General features: G+C 40.5%; 1 protein-coding gene and 1 long non-coding RNA gene across 8 annotated transcripts in view; one reads left to right on the top strand and one right to left on the bottom strand.

Moving 5' to 3' along the window:
* LRRC28 (leucine rich repeat containing 28) overlaps positions 1-25,090 on the top strand; it is a 54,876-nt gene that overhangs the window by 21,056 nt on the left and 8,730 nt on the right. For 6 of the 7 annotated variants that reach the window (XR_014558046.1, XM_083713234.1, XM_083713232.1 and 3 more), the window contains 3 exons: positions 12,891-13,097; positions 19,892-19,994; positions 23,311-23,486. Coding sequence is in view for 6 of the 7 variants with exons in the window: in XM_083713234.1 (XP_083569360.1) it covers positions 12,891-13,097; positions 19,892-19,994; positions 23,311-23,486 (486 nt within the window). In the remaining variant the exon portion in view is untranslated. The remainder of the gene's footprint in view (positions 1-12,890; positions 13,098-19,891; positions 19,995-23,310; positions 23,487-25,090) is intronic. The other variant, XM_083713235.1, reaches the window with a different exon arrangement.
* LOC310831973 lies at positions 3,360-12,872 on the bottom strand. Its single transcript, XR_014558076.1, has 2 exons — positions 8,637-12,872; positions 3,360-7,147 (listed from the first exon to the last, which is right to left on the bottom strand). It is a non-coding gene; the product is annotated as an uncharacterized lncRNA (long non-coding RNA).

Raw genomic sequence — 25,090 nt, 5'->3', positions numbered from 1 at the left:
TACATTACAAGCATTACTCAAATCCTGCCAAAGTTTGTAGTTGTTTACAGTGTTCTCTTAAATACATTATAAATTTTCCCCATGCCTTCTTAAAATTCTTCTCTTCCTGGTTTCTGACTTTCCCAGTCAATTTTCGTCATATCGGCGTAGTCCATCATCTTCATCAGCCATTCATCTCTGGTTAGAACGAGAAATTAAGTTTTTATTCTATCCCAACTTGAGTGGACTGTATCTTACTTAGGTTTTGATGTACATTATGTTCATTGCCCTCAGTAGAATAATTGCATGTTACTCCTCTACATCATAAAACTGATGAGTGAAGCAGCAACCTCATAGAGAATTTGGACATCCTTTGGCAACATAAAACAGGCCTTCAGCTGTATAGTCCTGCTAACTTTGCCCTGCTGACCTTGGAGCCTAAGACATGATTAATTGTCATCAGCTGATCTATTTAATCTTTGGTTAGGTTGCTGCTTAAGATTCTTATACAACTTTGTTAGTGACCTGTGCATGCTTCCTGTGAGAAAGCCAAACAAAGGAAAAACTGATTTGTCCAATCTCCCTCCCTCCCTCCCTCCCTCCCTCCCTCCATGGTTTCTGCCCAAAATTGCTGCTGCCAACCAACAAAACACAAACAAGTAAAGAAGTGTGCAAACTCCAGCTGTTTGGGTATCTGAACCAGTTGTCTGTGGTAAGGTTTGGGTATAATTCTTTGTGTTCAGATAACTGAGATTTTGGATAATGAGCATTCCAACAGTGGGACCTTTGTGTATAGGGATTATTCCATTCTGACTCTCACGTTAATTAGTACAGATGTTAAAATGTAGGAAAGACGTGGCAACTTCAGACATAACTCTACATTCATATCTTAATATTCCATTGCTGCAGACAATGCTCCTGTCAAGATCAGATTTTGTTACAAGTGAAAAAAGCTTTATGCTTTCTTTATCTCATATCTTTGAAAGAATGTTCTGACAACTAGGTCTTATTAACATATACTGGTTTTATTTATAAGCACAATAAAGTTAAGTTAATTTTTTAATGTCTAACAAGATTTGGAAGTTCTTAAGTTTTTGTTTCAGAAGCATGTTGCTTATAAAACTTTCAGGTTATAGCATCTTACTGTAAGATTTAATTAAATATAGGCTTATGTTTACTCAGCAAACATTAACAGTTAATTATAGATTTACTAAGTGAAAAGCTTCATGTTTTGCCAACTTTTATGGTAAGTGAATTAATTAAGCAGAGTTGGCAATGACTTGAGCTCCCAAGCCATTCTGTGGTAAAGTTGCCTTTCAAATACTATTTGTATTACTGCCTTAAGAAAATAGGACTTTGAAAGCAGTCCTGAAGCAACATACTCCAGAATTTAGCTAGGCTACTTCAGAGTAAATGCCTTTAGTCCAATTGGTTATAATTAAGTACAGGGAACTTGAGATGAGCTGCCCATGATTGTACCCCCAAGGTCTTTGTGCCTGCAAAGAGCTAGTTTGTGCGTAACTTTGAAAAGCACATTTTACATGTCGTGGGGCAAAAGGGGTCACAAACCTTTCTTGGGTGTCCTTTCCTACACATACAGGCTTTCAAACAGGGTGTGGACAGATTGAACCTAGTACTAAATACCATGGTTTAATGTGATGTGAACAAGCATAGCCACCTCCCAGACTCATGAACTCCTCTTTCCTCTCCGAAATGACTGGAAGGAGAAGGTAGAAGCTTTTGCTCTCCTTAAACAAAATGCATGACATTATTCAAAACTTTAGTCTGCATATCCTACGCTGTGTCTTAGCCTTATACTTTGCCTTCAACCCAAACTAAATTGTCTTACAGGCTTCCTGTAGTCAGCTTCTATGTTGAGTGTAATCATAAAGGTGAAACTTTTTTTTCCATTTTAAAATACCTATCCGGTTATCTAAAGGAGTAGGTGAATCTTATTTTCAGAACAGTGTATTTTATAGACCTAAGAATCAGAGGAGAGTAGTTTTGTATTGCATCTAATTTCATCCTTCCTTGTACCATTAATCTTGCAAAGCATGTTGTAGCTACATGTTCATCACTGTGAGCATTTATAACATAACCTGGGAATGATCATTCATTATGTCAAAATCTGTTTTGCTTAGCAATTTGCATTGGTAGTTTGGATCTACCAGTGTGTTGGGGCTGAAAAGTTCTGTTCCCTTCTTTCCCCCATCCCCATCAGAACTTTCCTCCTTGGTTGCCAAGAAATACAACATATGTGTTTAGTATTCATGCAGATGAAGATCCCTCTAAAATGCTTCCCAGTTGCTGTTTTTTTCCTGTTCAAAAATTCCTCAATGCCCTACTTAGTATTTCTCAAGAGAGCTAAGTATTAACTATGGCAGCAATGTTGTCATGAAGAAGTAGTACTTAAAATCCTTGCCCCTTTTCTTGGCTAAACGAATACATTTTACATTTGCTTTTCGAAATGTCCAACATAACAATTTTATATTCCAGTTCTATCGTTGGGTAGTTAAATGATACAGTAATCTGTAATTCTAATATGTGGTTTCGGTAGTGCGCTGCAGAATATTCCTGGGAGTGAGAAATCTTGATTATAGCCTTTAATTTTCTTCTTCTGTGTGCCATTGTATTTCAGCGCAGCTGCATGCACCAATAAAGATTATATATGCCAGCCTTGGAAGGATTTTGGCTTAACAGAGAAGCTGTAAACCCAGGGGTAGCCAGCATGGTACCCTCCAGATGTTGTTGGACTTCAGCCCTCATCAACTCCAGCCAGCATGGCCCAATGGTCAGGGAAGACAGGAGCTGTAGTCTGGCAACATCTGGAGAGCACCAGGTTGTCTGATCCTGCTGCAGACCAATGATGCTGACCCTTTCTGTTTCGCAATTGGCACAGGCACAGTTCCCCCCGCTTTCCTAATTTAGTAACAGGCATAAAAATATGTGCAACAGGACGGGGTTTGGTATGTCAGGCACACTTCCAGGAGTATGGTGTTAAGTGAATGGACCTGTGGGGGTTTGAGGAGAACATTGTTACATGAGCATTTAACTCTTGCCAGCCCCTTGGCAATGTTTAAAGCAGTGCTGTAGTCTAAGCAAAGTAGGTTGCTTTAAACATGAGTACTTGCTTTCAAAAGGCTGTATCTAATTAGTACATTATTTTTTTATAGATTATTGCAGCCAGGAAAACACTCAAAAGGAAAAAGGATGCTTCTGTGCTATTTGTCTTGAACTACCACAGAAATCGGGATGGAATGGGAACGCTTTCTTAGCTTGCTGATAGAGAACATTATGCACTTTGATTACCATGTTGAGCTAGTTGACAGTTTTGACAGTATGTAAAACACAGATTGGCATAGTTTCTAGCACATATTTCCCCCCTACATTTTGTTCTGTTTTTTCACTGATTTAACGGATTTCTGAAATCGATGCATCCAATGCATTGATCTTGGTTTATGTTGTAGTCCAGTATATTTTGTTCATAAAGATGTTACAAAGAAAGAGTGACATTTGTTTAATAATAATAACAACATGTGTTATGATTGTACCACCGATCTTCTTTTTAGCAGATTTGCCAGTGAGAGCAAATCCGCACTTAGCCATGACTGGGTTGTTAGGATAAAATTGAGAAAGGGGAATAACCATGTATGCTTCCTCGATCTCCTTGGAAGAAAGAAGGGTTAATAAAAGGTCTGAAATGCCATTTGGATATGATGTAGGGGATATGATGTAGGGGAATTATCTATCTGCTTCCCCTCCCTTTACCCTGTTCAATAATTTCTGGTGTGGTCAATGAGTCTTTGAATGGAAAGTGTGTAAACCTGTTGTGTAATTCCTTTTGGTTTTAGATTTTGAGCTCACATACACTTAGGGCAAACACTAACAAATGTGACTAGATTGCAGAATTAAAATGATTTACATAGCCTACAGAAAATGCTATTAAATCTTCTAGATTTTTTACAGTAGAAACAGAAGACCATTTACTGTCAAAACCCTAAGCTACCCTGTGTTTCAGAAATCATCTGTTTATGGAACTGTGCTGTAAACTCTTTGCCTGATACAACTTGTGGCACCATGTTAAATCTTGCTTTTGAAAACCCCTTTTGTTAATGCCATGTTGTATTTTGTAGTGCGTAGTAAAACCTGTAATGCCACTATACACTAGCTGCAGACTTTTTTGTCGCTATAAAGTCTGAAATAGCTTAGTGTTCCATTCTTTTGTTCATAGAAAGGGGTTTGTGTATGTGTGGTGTTGTGATGGATATGAAGGTACATTCAGATACACTGTTTAAATTATGCTTTACCATTTTTCTTTGTTTTTTGTTTCACATGTAGAATCGCCTAGCTTCAGTATGTATGGTAGAAATTATATACAAAAGAAAAGCAATTTAATTTGTTTCTGTTTCAATGTGGGGACTTAATTCAACATTGGTTATGTAATCAACTAGTGTGATTTATTAATGAGTTTAGGATTAGGATTCAAGTTCTTCACTTACAGAGTTGTTTATGTGCAAAAGGAAGAGTGCCTTGAGAGAAGTTGTTCTGATAAGTCTTATTCCCATTGTCTCCTCTAGTGTATTCCCTATTTTAATAAATAAAAATATAATGTAGATACATAAATCTGTGTTAATGCATGCCAAATCTAAACTTGAAGAAGATATTATTGCTAGTTCCAGAATAAAGTGAATATCTCTTATTTTATTTGTTTACCTTGAAAGCAGGGCTTATTCCTACCTTGATAAGTAGTTGTTCTATCAGCTAATATGTTTTTCAAGTAGTAACAAACTGCTTTTTCATAAAAGAACACTGAGCTTTCCTGTAGCACATTGTAAATAGTTTAATCCCCTCCTCAGACATTAACTTTACCCCTCATTGTGTCTTTATTCTGGGTTGGAGGATTTGAGTCTCCTGACCTTTGATGTTTCCAGTGGCTTATTGAGCCAAAGGCCAAAAGACCAGAGGGGAAGTTATGCAGCTATACTTAAGTTAAAAGAACATTAAGTTGTCAGGGCTGCTTTGATCATTTTCTGAGAACACTGTGATAAAATTCAGATAAAGAGCCGCAGGCTGTAGCATCAAAACAATACACTGGTGGTGGTGTTTTTAATGTAGATGTATGCACTTTAACATAGTCCGAAGAAGAAGAATCATCTGCCAGTGAGAATTGATTAGGAATGGCATACGTACCTAAAAATGATCAAATTGGGTGGTTCTGTATGGTGATGGTATCCTTTGTAAATAGTATTTTATATTGCTTTTATGATTATAATTGTTTTGAATTGTGTATGTATAATTGCAGACAGACACTTAAAATAGTTAGATTCAGCATGGTTTTGTTCTGTGCTTCAACTTGTAGTAAAGATAGCTTGTACACTTGGAATTCTGAGTTTGCATTTGCACCGATAAGTTTAGCGCTCTTCAGCGAGAGAGACTCAGAAGGGAAGCAAGTGAGGGCATCACCATTACATATTGTGCTTGTCCACCTGTCTTTTCCCATCATCAGGGCCATGGAATAGCAGTTGCCCTGTGAGAAAACTATAAGAAAGAAGTAAATGGGAACAGCTGCCTGAATCCAACAGGCTAAGTAGGGAATGCCTCTGTCTCTGGAACAGGGATCATGCAGCTGTGTGCATAACTCTGCAAACCCATACGAATTCAGCAGACTTTCCAGTGTAACCTTAGTTGGAGGAGGTAGAGCTGTTATTTGCTGTTTTGCTCAGCATGACATATGAATTGTGGATGTTTTCAGCCAAAAGAGCCATGTCAGCTAAGGAGTCCAGATCGGCAATTAGATGTCTCAGATGGTAGTTTTCACAGAGAATAGAGCTAGGTAGATGGCTTTGTGGACATGGAAAACAAACCTGGGTGGAATCTACACACATATAAAAACTGTTCTGAAAGTGCATTTTTAAGCGTTTTTAAAAACACATGGAGTTTTCCGTAAGGCTCACCATCGCCATCTAGTGTCACATTGTATATTGTGTTTAAAATGCACTTAAAACTTTTTATTTGCAGCTTTATAGCTGAGTCCCTGCTGTAATTCAGTGACTTGAAGAAGCAAAGCAAATGCAGAGGGCGGAACAGGAGGGGAAACAGAAATGCAGGATTGGAGCAAGATCAGACCTGCTCTATGAAGAGGCCCTTGCCTAACTTTCTGAAGCTTTCAGGAAACCTGGTTTTGTCTCTGGCGTAGCACATTCCAACAATGCTTAGGAAATACAAAGCAATTGAGTTTTTAAGCAGTATTTCTGCAGCTGATGCAAGAAGCCAGCCAGTGTCTTCTATTTTTCCTTTCATGCATATGATCTCACTAGTTCTATCATTGGGCTGTTGACTTTTATGTTTGGAATAGGTAAATGTAATTTACCAGTAGCCAATAGATGACAGGGGCCCCACAGCACAGGAACTTGAGTCTTCTCTATCAATGCTCAGAATATTTGTTTCTTCTTTTAATTTTATTTAATACATCAAAACATGCAGAAGTTAAAACACACACTCCATGCAAGAAGCACATTTCTGTAACATAAAATGTATTTACTATGTGATTCAATTAGTAACATAGGCCAGTATAGTAATCACAAGCACATTAAATACAGCCTTGTGTTTAAACAAATTTGGGTGTAAAGTTGAGTAGACATGAGGATCTATAAGTACAAAAAGTTAGTAAGAGTTGATATTGCTTGGACAGTTGTTTTCCAGAATACTTGAGCATTGTAACATATCTCAGTTGTTGGCACAGCACCAATAGTTAACTATTGCCAACTTTAAAGATCTCTAATCTAATTTAATAGGTGTTAAATGCCATTACATTGCCATTTTTATACAATTGTCTCTTAACATTGAGCTCACAGTAAACAAAGTTCAAGCTGCAAAAGAAAAGACCAGATTTCTCAAGGAATTTCCTTTTGTAAATCCTTCCCCATTTTTGTTGATAATCTTTTACATCTGCAGCATCAGTGCATATTAGAAAATACATTTTTGGAGAAAATCATCCAATCCTTTATTTAAGTATCTTCAGGTAAGGACTTTTCTGTCTGTACAAGTTGGAGAATATTCACTTCTCAGGAATTCAGTTGATTATGAAAAATAAGGTTCCGTATCCCAATATAAAGAGTTTCACATTGCTAAGAGTTGTATTATTGTTCATGGTAGAGCAACAAGCTTTCTGTAATGGAGGAAAATGGAAACCCCATGAATTAGGAACACTGCACACACTACTATGAGAGGAGCAACCCAATGAGCTTGGTTGGACCCTGCAGAGAAGCAATAAAATGTTAAAAGCATATGGCCATGGGGTCTTGCCCTGGCAGCCATAAATGTGACACCACCCCCCCCCCCCAAAAAAGCCTGCCTTCTTTGTTTTCCTAGGACTTGCCTGGTTGATTGTCAGGTTTTGCTGGTTATTTTCCCAGCAGATCCAGGTATCAGCATTTCTGAGCATAATGGCAGCAACAATGCTTGATCCATAACTTTAGTGGCAATCGGGAGGGGAAGTCAGGAGGACATTTGAGTTCTCAGGCTGCTGCTGCTCCTCTAGTGCTCTAGGAATAAAGCTGTTGGCAAGCCCCCAACACTTATGGGGCATTGTGGGAAACCCCGGCCCCACCATCATGCAGACATCAGAGATTAGTAACAAGGGTTGGGCGGAAGACGACTCCCTGTCTTTTAGCCATCATAAGGATGCAGTAGTAGACTGCATTCTGACAACTTCACAGGGGAATGGGATTGCCATCTTTGTTTTTCCAGGGCCACTGCACTCCTGAAATCTACATGTCAGACGGGAGTAACAGGTGCAGCGTTCCCCATCACTTCCTTGTGCTATGTATAGTTTAACCTGTTTACATTTCTGTCTGTCAAGTATCTTCCAAAAGTACAAGAGCTCTAGGAGAAAAACAGTAGCAGGGATGGCCAATGGGCAGAAGATTTGTCCAGGTGCAATAGAATGTGCTTGTCATCTGTCTACCGTGGAGGCAAGTGTGGAGAACATCTTTTCTTATGGGTATGTTGGTGGCTTCTGTGGAGAAGAGGGACAAAAGGATTGTGAGCCATGATGGTCAGCAATTGCAACAGACATTGCATGTGACTGGGACCCCATTGAGAAAGAGTTACTGAGAGAAGGCGTTTCTACCAGATTTCTTCATTCTGTGTGCTACATCCAGTGGAGCTGGTGGCAGTGTTTGGGGATGTATCACTTTAGGGGATGGTGTTAAAATTCAAAAGTTGCATTGGAACTTTTTTATTCGGTTAACTGTCATCCTGCACCTTGCCTCAATGCCAGGAAGAACATATCATAATAGAATAAAAGGTAAAGGTAAAGGGACCCCTGACCATTAGGTCCAGTTGCGGACCATTAGGTCCAGTCGCGGACGACTCTTGGGTTGCAGCGCTCATCTCGCTTTATAATAATAGAATAACATACAATAATATTGTGAGCTTTTTAATTAAAGGGCTAGTGCCATGCTTTTTTATTGTACTTATTTGTATGATGTTTATGTATATCATAGTTTTAATTTTATCATCGTTTAATTGTTTTTTAATGATGGTCCCCCCTATGTTTTAGCTGTTCTTATTTTTATCTGTAAGCTACCTTGAGTCTCTGTCAGGGAAGCAGACGAGGTATAAATAAATACATCCTCATCCTCATACAGCCGTACCTTGGTTTTCAAACACCTTGGGAGTCAAACGTTTTGGCTCCCAGACAATCGAAAACCGGAAGTGACTTCCACAGCTTCCGATTGGCTGCAGGAGCTTCCTGCAGCTAATCGGAAGCCGCACCTTGGTTCTCGAACGTTTTGGAAGTCAAACGGACTTCCAGAATGGATTCCGTTTGACTTCCAAGGTACCACTGTACCGTGCTGCATTTTTTACTTTGAAGGTGGCCAGAATCTTTACTGCATCTTTAACGGCTCCTGGGACCACTCATCAACTCCAGGAGGAGAGGGTGTTTTAAATTATTTGCACCACCTATTTTCCAGTTATAATGTTATTGCATTGGGTGGAAGGCCAACCTCTTGAGCATAAGATTCTGTCTAGGCTCTGCTGCTTCCAGTTCTGCCCATTTTTTGCCCCTTGCCTAGCAGAGTTTCACTAGTGTAATACATTGTAAATCCACTATGCCACAGTAACATTTTGTTCCACCAGCACAAGGGGATTTTAGTAGAAATCCAGTCCTCACCCACCTAATGTAATCTGAAGTAGGGATCACACTGTTTGTTTAGATATATCTGTTTTTAACACAGAGGATAAGAAGAAGATGGGGTTTTCAGATACGAATGCTTGCTGGAGAGGCAGTGGTGATGAGAAATAGATCTGTCTCGCCCTAAGATATGAAAAATACCTTGGCCTCTGCTGCTCCTGGGTTCCTGCCAGTTTGCCAACTGTAGCTTTGAAGGATTTGGACCTGGCGGTCTTCACAAGACTATTTTTAGTGGCAGAGGAGAGGCTGTATCTCAAAATAGCTGGGCCTTTTACTTGCCAGTCAGCGGTTTTTGGCATTGTGTAGGAAGCTTTCTTCCTTCCACTGGCTATGCTCTATGTAAAAACAAGCCCATTCTGCTGTGCTTTTTGTTGTCACAGCCAAACGAGAGTGGCTGAGCTTCAGCAAATCAGTTTTGGGGGGCATAACATAGCTAGCACATAGCTGAAATCTTACGAGCCGTGAATGCAGAATAAAAATGTATGGGCTTTCTCCCACACATTTGCATAGCTTGGGGGCACTGGGCTTGCCCACCCTTTTCTTGTCTGTGTGGGATCAGCTGATGTGACTGTGTATGTCTTCCCTTTGCCCCCGTTTCTTCATGGCTTCTCCACCCTCTTTCAAAATATTTCCATGCCTAGCTAGCTATAGGCCCTGTTCCTCCCTTCTTCTCTTTTCATTTCCTTGCTACTGTGTTTTACCTGCCCTCAGTCATACCATCTTGACTCTACCTTGGCTATTCTTTGCAAAGCTCAACCAACTTTCTCATAGCCTAGCTGCCAAGTCTTGATAGCTTGCAACATCGCCTTTCCCTACGGCATCCATTTTGTAAAGGCATTTCTGAAGCAGTCAAGCTCTGTTGTCACTATTGTTCGTTGGCTTCTATTTGGACTTTATGGAGAAGGAATTCAAACTTTCAATTAACCTTCTTAGGCTCAAAAACCTGTTTTTGCTATTTTACAGGTTTTTGGGGGTCGGTGGAAGTAATTTTCAAAAAAATAGTTTACAAGAGATTCTGCAAAATACAGTGTTATCAAGCAGGTTGTGGTGACAAACATACGCAGTTCATTTACAGTTATAGACCACAGTTGAATAAAGACTGACATAAAATAAAACCAAAATAAATAAACCACAGGTATGTGAATGCATGGAAGTTAGTGACCAGAACTATTTATAACATAGACATAATGGTTAAACATGACAAGATTACAAAACATAGATCCTATTATGCCAAGGAAAAGTAATTAAAGTATTTAAATGCACCGGATCACTATTTCAGCCATATTTGTTCATAGTTTTTATTATAAAGTTGAGAAATTGTGTCACCTTTCAGGGTCCTTCTGCTCCTACTTCCTCTTTCATACCCAGATCCAAGTGTTAAGAGTAACATTGTCTACAGACTTAAGGGTGATGGAGGAGTGGACTCAGAGATCCGCCTTCCCACCCAGTAAACCCAGTGGGAGTTCCACTTCTTGGCCTCTCTGCCTTTCCCCCCAGTTCTCCCATACCTCATAATATATCTGCCCAGTCTTCTCACCTGGTTCTAGTTCAGTTCTCCTGTGTTTCTGGCAGTGTTCTAGTTGTACATTTTGAGATTCATTGTGACAGGCCCCATGGCCACACCCTGAGGAGAGTCCAAAAATGCAGGCAGCTGTGCTGATCCATTATGTTATTTATTTACTTACACATGCATGAACTTCACCAAAGGGCATCAGTGCATAGCATAATACCCAATTCATCAAGATAAGTATGAATGCAATCCTGTATATCATTTCCTGGAAGTGTGTTCCATTGAACTAAGCAGTGCTCACTTTTGATTTCTTGGGTTTAACTTGTAAAATACATTGAGCTTTAAGGAAATATCTTTTGCCAATTGAAGTTTTTAAATTAGAAATACAATCTGACAACAAAAAACTTTCACTATCTAAACTGCCAGTAGGAAGTAGGAACCCATCTAAGGGGAGAAGTATCCAAATCTTCTTCATTTATCTGACTTCCCATATGCTAATCTGTCATGAGCAATGTCCAAATGTGAAACCTCATTATCAGCTCAGGGCTCGTCCATACTGTCGTTTAATGTGGACAGTAAGCTTCCTGTACCTCCTTTAATTCTCAGTTGTCCACATGACATTCACTGCCTTCCCACACTTTCAATCTGGATTTTCTCATTTTCGGAGTATCCCTGGTATGAGAAGATCTGGCCTGAGGGAGAGGAAAGTGTGGGAAGGCATTGACTTGGAGGCGAATATCCTATGGACAACGGAGAATTAATGGAGGGCCAGGAAGCTTATTATCCACATTAAATGACAGCATGGATGAGCCCTCAGTCACTTGTCAGAGCAAAAAGGCTCCATCAGTTACCCTGGTCCTCCAGCAAATGCCATCATCACTCTGAAAAAAACCCTTGAGCTGCACCCCAGTACACCACTGGTTGCAGATAAGAATCCAGCTCATGTCTGCTGGCTGTTAACTCACCACGTCATCACCCTGCTTCTTGCTCCTTCAAGTAGTGCTGTCTCCACCTTTGGATTGTCACATCACAATTTGTCTTTACTTTTGTGTCAGTATCTTGAGAGAGGTGCAAAATTTGTATGCCGTTAAAAGCAAAAGGTCAGAAGAGCCCTGCTGGATCAGGCCAGGGGCCCATCTTAACCCAGCACCCTATTTTCACAGCAGCCAAGCAGATTCCTATGGGAATGTCCCCCCATTTTGTATAGCGATTCTGTGGTTAGGTTTTTTATGTGCATTGGAATCTTTCTTCCTGCCCTACCATGGTCATTAAAGCAATCTTACTTTAATCAAGATCTGATGATTGCAGTTTTCATTGCAAGGTTTGCAAAAAACCCATGAGAATTTACAAGAACATTTTCATATCGATTTGTGAGCCTTTCCCCCATTTAGGGAAAGTAGCTTCTCCTTGCACCTATCAGTTTCTCCATTGTGTCTAATGGAGCTTTAAATTAACATAGTTGCATGTGTACTTGTTGGAGGCAGCCATCATAAAAAGGAGTTAGCACAGCTTTGGGAACAGAGTCTTCTAGAGGCTATGGCAAAGGAAGTATCTAAGTTGCAAAGTAATCTCTTAAGTGCAGTACTACCATGTGTGTAATCCTAAACCATCTCGAGAGCCAGTGTAGTGTAGTGGTTAAGAGCGATAGACCCGTAATCAGGGGAACCGGGTTCGCGTCTGCGCTCCTCCGCTTGGAGCTGCTGGGTGACCTTGGGCTAGTCACACTTCTTTGAAGTCTCTCAGCCCCACTCACCTCACAGAGTGTTTGTTGTGGGGAGGAAGGGAAAGGATAATGTTAGCCGCTTTGAGACTCCTTCGGGTAGTGATAAAGCGGGATATCAAATCTAAACTCTTCTTCTTCCAGTAACCTGATTGATGGTATGTCATAAATAAGAGAGCTTAGCAGATGCTGTGAAATTGTTCAGAGCCTGCCATAGTCTTCATAGTATAGGTTAGTCCTGCACAAGTTGCAACCCAGCTAGTTGGAGACAACCTGTATGGTGTTCACTTGTATCTTGGGTAGCCATAACAAGCCTTGGGAATGGTGCTGTGTGACAGTGGATGCCGCAATGTGTAAAATACATAGGTTCTTTTCTCCTTTTGAATAGCACTCCTGTTAAGCTGCTCTTTAAATATTGTGGCCTACAATGCAATAAAATTTGATGTGTTTTTTTTTTTGTGTGTGTGTGTGTGTGTGTGTAGAGGTTGGAGATCTTAGGGAGCTGCAGACACTGGACATCTCAACCAATCATTTGATAACTTTGCCTGAAAAGCTGCATATGTGCCTCTCTCTTCAGTACCTAACTGCTGACCGGAACCATCTGTGGTATGTCCCTCGCCATCTCTGCCAACTTCCTAATCTTAATGAATTGTCAATGGCTGGAAACCGCCTTGCGTTCTTACCACTTGGTGAGTGATTCTGTCTTTCTCTCCCGCACCCCTCATTAAGCTATGGAATTTGCTTCCACAAGATCTAGTGATGGCCACCAACCTAGATGGCTTTCAAAAAGGGTTAAACAAATTCACGAAGGATTAGGCTGTCAATGGCTACTAGCCACAATTGCTATGTTCGACCACCACTGTCGGGGGGATGCGGGTGGCGCTGTGGTCTAAACCACTGAGCCAAGGGCTTGCCAATCGGAAGGTCGGCGATTCAAATCCCTGCAACGGGATGAGCTCCCATTGCTCAGTTCTGACTCCTGCCCACTTAGCTGTTCAAAAGCACGTCAAAGTGCAAGTAGATAAATAAGTACCGCTCTGGCGGGAAGGTAAATGGCATTTCCGTGCGCTGCACTAGTTTCGCCAGAAGTGACTTAGTCATGCTGGCCGTATGACCCGGAAAAACTGTCTGCGGACAAACGCCAGCTCCCTCTGCCAGTAAATAGAGATGAGCGCCGCAACCCCAGAGTCGTTTGCGACTGGACTTAACTATCAGGGGTCCTTTACTTTTACCTTTTTGCCACCACTGTCTGAAGTGGTGTCCTTCTGAGTTCCAGTTGCTGGAAATCAAAGGAAGGGAGAGTGCTGCTGTACTCAGGTTCTGTTTTCAGGCTTCCCGTAGGCATCTCGTGAGCCACTGTGAGAACTGGATGCTGTACTAAATGGGCCGCTGATCTGTTGCAGCGGGCTCCTGTTATGGTATCTTTCTGTCTTAAAACTAAATTATGTCAAGAACATTACATAACAGTACATACAGTAATAGATTAATATTGTGATAAAGGAAAATCAGAAAAGACAAATACATCCCCTAAGTTGTACACTTTATTATGCCAGGTTAAAATTCCCATTCTTTTGTATTCGAAACTCCAAGGGCACCTGATGCATAATTGACCATAGGCCTTCAAGCTGAGCTTTGATGAACTGTTGGCTTAGCCAAAGTTAATAGTTCCCATCCAGTCTTCGCTGGGTTATTTTACTTTCTTAGGGGTGATTTGTGAAGTGAGGTTAATAAATACAACTATTTTTGTTGTTGTTGTTACTATTAAATATATAAAATGAGGAGATATACCTTATTATTTAATCAACTGGCCAAGAATGCCACTTTTTCACTCTAGGATAACATCATTGTTCCAATATTTACTTCTAAATCCCTGTTTGCAACAACATTAATCTATAGTGTTCCAACTCGAGTCCTCTTGCATAGTTGAGGTGACTGAAACTTAATTGTTGTTGTGATTGAAATTGTTTTCTTTCCATGGAAAACAGGAGTATGATTTTGTACCTGTTAAAAAACCACACATGTATTGCAGTGACAGAGGCATCATTAAGATGTCCTTTAAAAATCCTGTCCTGGAAAGCCCCATTTTTGAATTTTTGAATGACTACTGAAGCCTTGAGCTTTCTCTGAAGAGACTACTTATGTCAGAAAATAATTACAGACTGTGGCCTTAGGTTTAAGGGATATGCATATGTAAAATGCTGTCTAGTCTGGTGAATGAAGTTTATGAAAGCCTTCCTTTTTTGCTGCTTTGTAGGAGAGATTTCTTTACAGAGGGCTTTAGCCATAGTTTGGTTTAAATGGTCACAGATACACACACAAGTTGTCTTAGTGCATGTTTGCCGTCCTAGATTTCATGTTCCACAGGCTGGTTGCAATTATGTCTACTGAATACATTAAAAAAACAAACCCACATACTAACAAGGAAAAAAAGATGCTATAAAATTAGGTTTGGTGGTTTCTGGATTTGTAATAATGTTCTGATTGAGTTGAATAAATGAATTCATCTATTTAGACTGGCAAAATTATACGTTACAACCACTCCATTTATTAGTTTAACTGTTGATAGCATCTCTTGATATATAGAAATGTCTTTAGAAATAGCTTTATAATGAGTCTGTATTTGACAAGCCTGTTTTAATTCTGAATAGACCTTTGCATGTTAATGTACCCATGTTGAAAATACATCAGCTGGTAATAAACTGGAGACAGGTGGTAAATGAAGGCAGTTTGAGAGTAAGATATATGCCCACGGTATCTGTAGTTGTCATACTTTCTTCAGCTGGTAAACAACTTCTCTTTGTTTGAACCGAGATGGCAGTGGGACGAGAGAGACAAAATGTGGGTCTATGCATATACACTGTGGGATGTGAAGCCACTTTCAACACCTTTAAAAACAGTTTTTGGTCTTCAGCTGTAGTTGACGCCCGACAGTATTTTGCAGATACCATATTGAAACTGTAATTTAACGTAATATGCAAACTGGATCAAACTATACATGCTACTCAAAAGGTCCACTTGCTCTCCCCCAATCCTTTCTTCAGCCCACTGGGGAGGAAACAAAGCAGAGACTGCCTTCCCATTTTCCTCCAATAAACTCTGATTGTAAGCCAAGGGGGTGGGGGGAATGGCTTACCATGATTGTTTGTTAGGGAACAAACCGTAAGTGCCAGTTCACATGTACAGTGGTACCTCGGCTTACATACTCTTCAGGTTACATACGCTTCAGGTTACAGACTCCGCTAACCCAGAAATATTACCTCTGGTTAAGAACTTTGCTTCAGGATGAGAACAGAAATCGTGATCCGGCGGCGCGGCAGCAGCGGGAGGCCCCATTAGTTAAAGTAGTGCTTCAGGTTAAGAACAGTTTCAGTTTAAGAACAGACCTGCGGAACGAATTAAGTACTTAACCCGAGGTACCACTGCAATGGTAAGCCAGCTCTGGTTTCTTTCTTCCCCAACCTACAGAAGAAAGAAGTGGGGAGGAGTACTTCAGGGACTTCTCGTGCACTAACGCATTGCTCATTTGTTTTAAACCATAGTTTAGCTTAAACCGTGGTTCAAAGCGCCGTGTGGACAAGGCCATTGTCTGAGAAAACATTAATCACTTAACCATTTTAGATCCCATCCATGGGAGGTGGGCTGGAGAGGAGGCGAGCTGGCAAATATGATTTTGGGCTTTAGTCAGCGAGGCCTTCCAGAAGCTGTAGACGCCTGTGTAAAGTTTTAGCTCTGCTGTTTTATTATATGGTTATAGTTGCTAGATATTTTGCTTTTTATTGTACTTTAGTATTTTATATTGCAAGCCAATGTATAAGTACAGTAAGGTAAAGGTAAAGGGACCCCTGACCATTAGGTCCAGTCATGACCGACTCTGGGGTTGCGGCGCTCATCTCGCTTTATTGGCCAAGGGAGCCGGCATACAGCTTCCGGGTCATGTGGCCAGCATGACTAAGCCGCTTCTGGCGAACCAGAGCAGCGCATGGAAACGCCGTTTACCTTCCTGCCGAAGCGGTACCTATTTATCTACTTGCACTTTGACGTGCTTTCGAACTGCTAGTTTGGCAGGAGCTGGGACTGAGCAACGGGAGCTCACCCCGTCACGGGGATTTGAACCACCGACCTTCTGATCGGCAAGCCCTAGCCTCTGTGGTTTAACCCACAGTGCCACCCACATCCCTATAAGTACAGTAGTAGTTACCTATTGGGGTATGCAGGTGGTGCTGTGGTCTAAACCACTGAGCCTCTTGGGCTTGCTGATTGGAAGGTTGGTGGTTCAAATCCCCGCGACGGGGTGAGCTCCCGTTGCTCGGTCCCAGTTTCTTCCAACCTAGCAATTCGAAAGCACACCAAAAAGTGCAAGTCGATAAATAGGTACCGCTCCAGTGGGAAGGTAAACTGTGTTATGTGCACTGCTCTAGTTTCGCCAGAAGCAGCTTAGTCATGCTGGCCACATGACCCAGTTGTCTGTGGACAAACGTCAACTCCCTTGGCCTGTAAAGCGAGATGAGCGCCACAACCCCAGAGTCGTCTGCAACTGGACTTGACTGTCAGGGGTCCTTTACCTTTTTAGTTACCTATTACAACTGAAACCTTACATATACGTGTGTGTGTGTGCGCGCGCACACACACACACACACAGACATTTATTGAGGATTTGCGTGCCCATAGTGTTAAACAACTGGGTCTCGTACTTCTAAGTGTGGTAGACAGAGGGGTTTATTGTCCCCTCTTTGCCCTGCTTCCTTTCACTGTAGGGTTAATGAACATCAGTGCAGGCACATAAGATCTTTTGTTCCATCTTCAGCCATGTGGAATGCATATGCCAGTGCCTTGAGGTTAAAAGGGGGGAGGTGATTTCTTGAATTGGGGTTTGTTCAGGACTCTTACCATTTGGTCAGTTCTAATAGAAAGGCTTTGATCTTGTACTCTGGTAGGAAGAAAGTGGAAATGTTTTAGACAAGCTACAGTGCTTAAAGCCACATGAAAACTTTCTTTGTAGCTTCAGACGGGCAGCTTCCTTAATCTGTGAAGCTCAGAAGGAATGTGTTTGGCAAAGAACATTTTGCAATATTTATTATGTTATCTGATGCTTAAAACTTAATGGCAACAGAGGGTGGGCAGACCCACTTACAGGAGCAACTACTAAGCATTTAGAAAATCTTTTGTGGTTTGGCTTGGTATTGCTTTTAGTCTTTTTGAGAAGTTCAGGATGAAAAGTAGCAAATACTAATGCAACAAGTGCATTGATTTTTGTGTGTATGTTACGCAAGCTTCTAAGCTGTATGAGGACTGGTTCCTGAAAAGTCTTCAGCATTGCAAGGGGTTAGACTAGATGACCCTTGGGGTCCCTTCCAACTCTAAGATTCTGTGATTCTCAGTGGAAAAGAAATTAGGGTTATTCTACAGGTCTCAGAAATGACTCTTGTTCTTATCAATTCATTTGAAAGATTTCTAGTCCGCCTTTCAGCCAAAGTTTCAAAGGCAGCATCTGAAACAAAACAAAAAAAAAACAATTTAAAATCCAATGATTAATACCAAAATTCAAATCACAGCACCATTGAAAACAACAGCTGAAACCAGACATACAAGCAACAAGAAACCAAAACCAAAAATGAAAAAAAACCCATGTACTTAAAACCGCAGAAGAATAAAAAGTTTTCACCATGTGTCACAAAGACAAACTTAGGGAGAGCTCTTCAAAACTACCACTCAAAGGACCCTGTCTCTGGTTATCTATCACCCACTGCAGTCAGGACGCAATAGCACCTGGAGCAGGGCATCTGAGGTGCAGTATAGCTTAATAAATAGGCAGGTGGTATTAAGATGGTATTAAGCCAGGCTTCCTGAACCTCGGCCTTCCAGATGTTTTTGGCCTACAACTCCCATGATCCCTAGCTAGCAGGACCAGTGGTCAGGGATGATGGGAATTGTAGTCTCAAAACATCTGGAGGGCCGAGGTTGAGGAAGCCTGTCTTAAGCAGTATAGGGCTTTGTGGATCAGCACCAGCACCTGTTTTTTCAAATAACAATGAGAATTCTCTAAGCAGATGGTGACATTCAGTAATCTCATCACCATATTTTGAATGAACAACTTTAAATTTCTGGGTAGTTTAAGCGCAGCCTTACACACAACAAGAAATGCACAGATAATCCTATTTCTGGTCTATTCTCTCTCATTTCTGCATTGATCTGAGATTTCAAAAGGCGTATGAATCATTTGTATTTCTAAATACAGATTGAAATGCATACTTAAAGTACATATTTTATCCCAAAAAAGTATTTAAATACAACTTTTGTTTTGCATTTTGGCAAGCAATAAATTACCAAATTTGTATCACAGAATGTAGAGAAGTATGAAATCCAAAGAATAATCATGCTCCGTTCAGTGTATTAGCAGAATAGGTGCAAATTTCATTAGTTTGTTATAAAATGGGGAGACCCAGGTTTGTTGGGAGGATAAAATGGGAAGGGAACAGAATGCTGCCAGACCTCCTTGGTGGAAAGCCAAAATAAAAATGGTGTGAAAATGCAATAACTGAATAAAATAAGCCTAGTTTGTCCTGAAAAAATGAATGATGATGTGAACAGACCCAACATAATACACTTTTCAAAACCAGCTTTTGGAGGGGGAAGACGTAACATAAAACTCTTTCCTTGCATAATTTGGCACAAGAGCCTTGCCCTAGGTATACATCTCCTGGCACTGTCCAAGCTTAACTACTGCAATGTGCTGCAGGGCTGGAGGACGATTTTGTGGTCCACAACTCTCTAAATGGTACACCTCACCTAACTCGTAATGAACATCCATAGTTCCTTATTCCCCAGTGGATTATGGGCCAGGTCAGAATAGGTGAAAGGAAGTTGGACTGAAGAGGAATGGTTCCTTAAAGGTTTGGTTTTTACATCAAAACCATGCACCCTAGAAAAGGCTTTTGTGTGTGTGTCCATTACCGGGGCGGGGGGCGGGTGAGCTTGTATTTCCTTGTAAATAATGTAGCAGCTCAGATTGCAAAAGGATACTGTGTGTGCGTGTGTAGTATATACCTGCACACTTGCACAGAGTACTTTTTTTCTTTACTAGTAACATCATTGTTTGTCTTGGAGTCAAATAATCTTTGAGAGAGAGACTTGGCAACCCCTTTAAAAGGATCACTTAAGAAAATTGGAGCTCCTTTGCATCCTTTTACCTCCACCAATTCATAAGACTCCTATACTATAATGTATTGAGAGTGAGTCTATGCTTCATTTGCTTCCCAGAGAAGAAATAGGAACAGGGGGATTGACTTGAGGGTGAATTTACACTGGAGAATTCTCGCCTTGCTTTGCAGCAAATTTCATCTATTTTCCTAATAAGAGATTTTTTTTGTCAACCGCCATGGATATGAGTGTTCATTGACGCAGAACCAAATAATGTGTCTTTAACTATTTTGGATATCTCTGCCAGGGTTGTGATTCCTTCATTTTCTTTTCCTTTTAAATCCAGATTTGGGTCGTTCTCGAGAACTTCAGTATGTTTATGTGGATAACAATGTTCACCTGAAAGGACTTCCCTCATACCTCTATAATAAAGTCATTGGCTGCAGTGGGTAAGTATATGAATTAAGTTGCTGTGTAGCCTCTGATCTTCTGAAGCTTCCCATAACAAGTACAGGCTGTCTCTTTCAAGTTAAACTTTACTCTGGGTGATTTTTATTCATCACATCACATTACTTTGAAGAGATTACTTTGACTGCCAGTACCCTCCAATTGTGCTAAATCTCCTACATTAATTTGCTGAATATCCAATACTTACAGTGCTAAGCCCCTGACTGGTTGTCTGTCATGTTTCTTGATGTTTTAGGACATTTGGGGTGATAGCATTCAACATGAAACATGGCGCCAACAGAATAAAAGTATTGACTCAAACATTTTCTAAATATTTCTATGACTCTGCTCTGTCAGTGTATTTTGATGCATAGTGTTCTGTGGGTTTTTCAGTACCAAATACCTCAAAAGTATAATGTGGACCAGACTTTCTTTCTACCTGTATTTTGCTTTTTAGAAAAACCACAACCCTATTCATGTACTGTGGGGTAGTGTGTTGAATCTTTTTATACTTGTTTTTCATATTAAGGCGGTAATTTTGTGGCGAAACGTATTCCCTTAGCAAACAGGATAGCATGCCTCTGTTTAATTTGGATTCATTTGTGCTTTAAAAAGCATCTCTCTGTGTGCTTTAGGCACCCTTGGCAAAACTTGAAAAGATGTACATTAAAGAAAATGGTAGTTGCAGGTATAACCCGCTGTAGGTCTCAGTTGCCTTCTGTCAGGTGGTTATGTAAATTGATCTTTATGGATACTGTACACTTTTCTTATGCTGGATAAAAAAGCATATATCTGGCAAAAGAGGTAGATGCTGAGATGTAGCAGCCACAGAGGTGAACACGTAGCCTTCTTGGAACAATGTGGTAGTGATACGTGAAAGGGTGAGCTGCACATTTTCTTCATTAATGACTGCCAAATATATTTACCGTCTATGTAGTAGAGATAGCAAAATTTGAAACAAGGCGTTGCTTCTTTCACTTTCTGTCTGAATCCTGAAGATAAATGCATACCGTTCCTTGCTAATGCCAAGCAGCACCTTTGAAGACAGAATTAACTGTGTTGTATTAAGTAATAGCGTTGGCATGTAAATCTTGCAGCCAACTTGCTGGAAATTGCTATGTGCAGCTGGTGTCAACCTAGAGGGTTCATATTTCTTTCATGTTCCATCCTGAGGCCACATTATAATATATCCTTATGATTTATCCTTCGCTGATACAGGGAATGGCTTACTGAAGGTTCCTAGTGAGCTTCATGGCTAAGCAGGGATCTTAACAGTCTAACTTAAAAGCCTTCCTTTCAAGAACATGGAACCAGTGCTTGACTTCTCCACTCATATTCTCCGCTTCATTCTTTTTGAGCCACTTGGCAGATTGCACCAAACTCCAGAAAATCCACATTTGGGCATGTTGTTCTCTCTTTCCTGTTCACATACTGACCTTCGCTCTTCACTATGATCTCTTTTAACTAATTTCCTTGAGTACATTGCCACTTCTGCTTTAAATCATTTGTGACCCTAGAGTTGCATAGTGTTCATCATAGCCTTCTGGGTAAGCCATCACACTAGTACAGTTTGAAGAAAGCTTTGTGTGCAACTGTCTTGGCATCTGTTGAGGCTAATGAAATATGATGAACTCAAGTTGGGACTGTCACACTGGAAAGTCTTAGCATGCTTTGTTGTAAACACAGAAACGTGTCTTGTCTGTGGAGACTCTGTAGTCCCATTCTTGAAGCATGATGCTTTGTAGTCTTCATGCATGTGAGAAACCTATAAGCTGGGTGTCCTTCCCTATAATACAGTAAGTTCTCCTCCTTTCCTGAGATGTAGATGCAGACATTTCTTGTCTCGTGCTCCCATTGTTTGTGGAGCCCAGGAAATGTTTTCTTAAGGAAAGCTTTGTAGGAAGAAGAAAATCCTGCACAACTATGTGGCATTGCAGTAATGCTTTAATAGCTCTAAGGTCGTTAGTTTTATTCAGCCTGACAGGTGGGAAATCAACGATCACTCTAAAGTGATTGATTCTAAACACAGAGACCTCTGATGGTTAGGTAAAACAAACACATGTTTATCTTTGGAATTGTATTGTACTAGGAAAGCTTGAGTTACACTGGTATTCAGAATTTGGCAAGGAAAGACCACTTTGCACATTTATGTCCTTAAGATGTACACAGGCGCTAGCTAAGAATGCCAATGGTAACTACGAAAGCACAGCTTTGAAAACAATGTATTAATGAGAGATTTTCTTGGGGTGTCAGAAGTACCTGGTTTCTTGTATGAAGGTACACACAATAAATTTTTGAAATGTCCCTCCAACAAGATCATCATGACAGATGTGCATTGTTTGTGTTCTTGGGATTTGGTTTTTGCTTATACCAACATGAAGCAATGTTCTCCCTACCTCACTTCAAGAACTTGATGTGGGATCTTGTTCAGTTATTGATATAGAGGATATGCATCCCATTGGGATCATATCTTGTTTAAAAACTCATTAAAACAAATCATTTCTGCGCAAGGGGAGATATTAAAATAATAATGATATATCAATAGTACTAATAGTAATTAAAAACACCATCACTTCACATTACAGATACAGTAACCAGTGAATGCATCTTAAGTTAAACATATGCATTAATACATGCCTTCCAGATGTCCTAATAGATGTATGAACAGGAACTAGACATCTATATGTAATATGTTCATACATAACCATGGCAGTATCTGAAGAAGTGTGCATGCACACGAAAGCTCATACCAAGAACTAACTTAGTTGGTCTTTAAGGTGCTACTGGAAGGATTTTTTTTTTACCATGGCAGTGAGGTCCTCAAACCATTTCATAATAGATAGTGGATATTTATCCTTCCAGGCTTGAAGTATAAGTCTCTTAGCAACCATAAGGGCTCAGAAAGTCCATTTTTGTCCTTCCACTAATCCCTGTGCTACAGGAATATAATTTGAAAGTACATGAACATCTGCAAATATCAGGGATTTCACCAGTACAAAATTGATGTGTATAACAACTTCAGACCAAAAAAGAATATTATCACTGAAGAAACTCACACCATGCGCTTCAATAAGGAATTTGCAGCAATACACTTGCCAACATCTATCTCTATTGAACAATTACTTCCTATACATATGTGGAGTCCAATATACTCATTTATTTTTTTTGGATCATTCTCCTCTGACTTAATGCACAGACAGGCTGAAACGGGGTGGCGCACTTTCAAGTATCAAGTATCTTTAGAAGGCTTGGGTAGGATTTTTCATGATATTTTACTCCTTTTAAACAGCTTTCCCCTTTCCTCAAATATTTTTCCAGCTGTGGTTCTCCTGTTCAGAAATCAGAGGTGAAGCTTCTTACCTTTTCATCAGGACAGTTGACAGTTTTCCTCCCAGCAGAGGTGAAGTCAATTGGGTCAGAGTCGGACCGCGTTCTGCCCTTGCAAGAGATGGCCATGAGGATGCTGTATAACACATACTGCAGGTTTTTAAAAGGTAGCTGAATGGTGATTGCATTCTTGCAACATTAATGTTTATCAAGCACCTAAATATCTAGACTGTGTAGTGAAACAACTATAAATGGACATCATATTTCTTTGTGCCCTCACTGTCTAAGCAGTTGGGGTGTTGGGGTGCATAAAAAAGTAAGGACAGAAGGGAAGGGAAAATTAAAACCAAGAAATGAGATGTCAGCCCCATAAAGATGAGTAGTTAAATGTATGTAGATGGGAGAGGTGTGAAATGAATTGGGAAAAGCATAAGAGAGTAGTTGTGTTTTGAGAAATTTTGAAAGCTTGTAGATGGGGGAAGTGTGAATATTAAGGGAGAAAATTCATTTCCAAGGAACAGAGATGGAAAAAGGACTAAAAGATGGTGTTTCATGAGCATATTGAAACTGCTGGAAGCAAAAGGAGGAGTATAAAGAGTTGGGTAGCTATGAAGTGTCTAGGACACTTGTAAATTAAACAGAGAAGCTTACAGTGAGAAGGAGAAGCTTATGGTAAGCACAGTACTTGAAGCATGTAGACTTTCAGTGTGCTGTGAAATTTGACTCAGCTTCTCAAAACTCCAAATCAAATGGCTTCCCGAGCTACATTTGCAATAAGAACGAGAGGCCCAAAAAGACAGCCAAGTGTTAGGTAAAAGGCATTTAGGAGTCTTTTCTTGCACAGAGCGTAGAAAAGGCCAGAGTCTTTTCGCAGTCCGCAGCAGAGAAGCAACTGTCTTTTAATGGGAGAGTAGAGAAGCAGAAATAATAATATTCCTGCGGCAAGAGGCAATGCATCATCCAACAATGCAGCTCCTTCTCAGGCAGCCAGCTCCAGAGCTGGCAGGCTTGTTAAGCATGAGGCAGAAAGAAGCGCTTGCAGCCCGTTGGCCATTGCAGTGCAACGTGACAGCTGAGCTGCTTTAGTTCTGCCCCAGTTCAGGCTCTTTGTTGAAAACTGGCCCATGGCTTGTCTGCATTTTGCATCTTGCTGCCACATGGGGCTTCAGCTCCTAACAGGAACTTGAATGTCAAGCTATATCTCAAAAGTCCTTGGGAGCTAATGATCTCTTACTTTGGGAAGTAGGGAGGCTGGAAAAACATAATTAGGATGAATATGAATGAGCAGATGAGCCCAATTGCCAAGAAAATGGTGCAAAGTTAAAAGCCAGCATTTTGCTACTCCAACCATACCTCTTTGACGCAGTTATTTTTATTTAGGCCAGCAATGGAATGTTGGCCCAGAACTATGCACCATATTGCAGGGAATTTGGCGCTAATCAATGGGAGGAGGTATAGTGACTAGCAATAATGCACCTGAGATCTTTCCCTTTATATAGCTAAAATCACTGTTACTGCTTGATAATAGGTTTTATTATCATTTCGGTACCATTTCAAGCTTTTGAGTTGCAAGTCTAGAAGTCTAATGTTGAAGGGGCAGATTACTAGGCCCTGTAAAGCTATTTAGATTAATCATAGAATTGTTGAGTTGGAAGGTACTCGGGGGTCATCTAGTCCAACCCCCTGCAAATGCAGGAATCTCAATGACAGTGTCCATGACAGATGGCTATTCAACACCCTCAGGGATGATCTTGCTGCATAATATTCCAAC

Source organism: Podarcis gaigeae (genome assembly GCF_964106915.1).
Source record: "Podarcis gaigeae genome assembly, chromosome: 14".
NCBI classification, from domain to species: domain Eukaryota; kingdom Metazoa; phylum Chordata; class Lepidosauria; order Squamata; family Lacertidae; genus Podarcis; species Podarcis gaigeae.
Note: the sequence above shows the minus strand (reverse complement) of the source record. Positions and strands in the feature narration are given on the sequence as shown.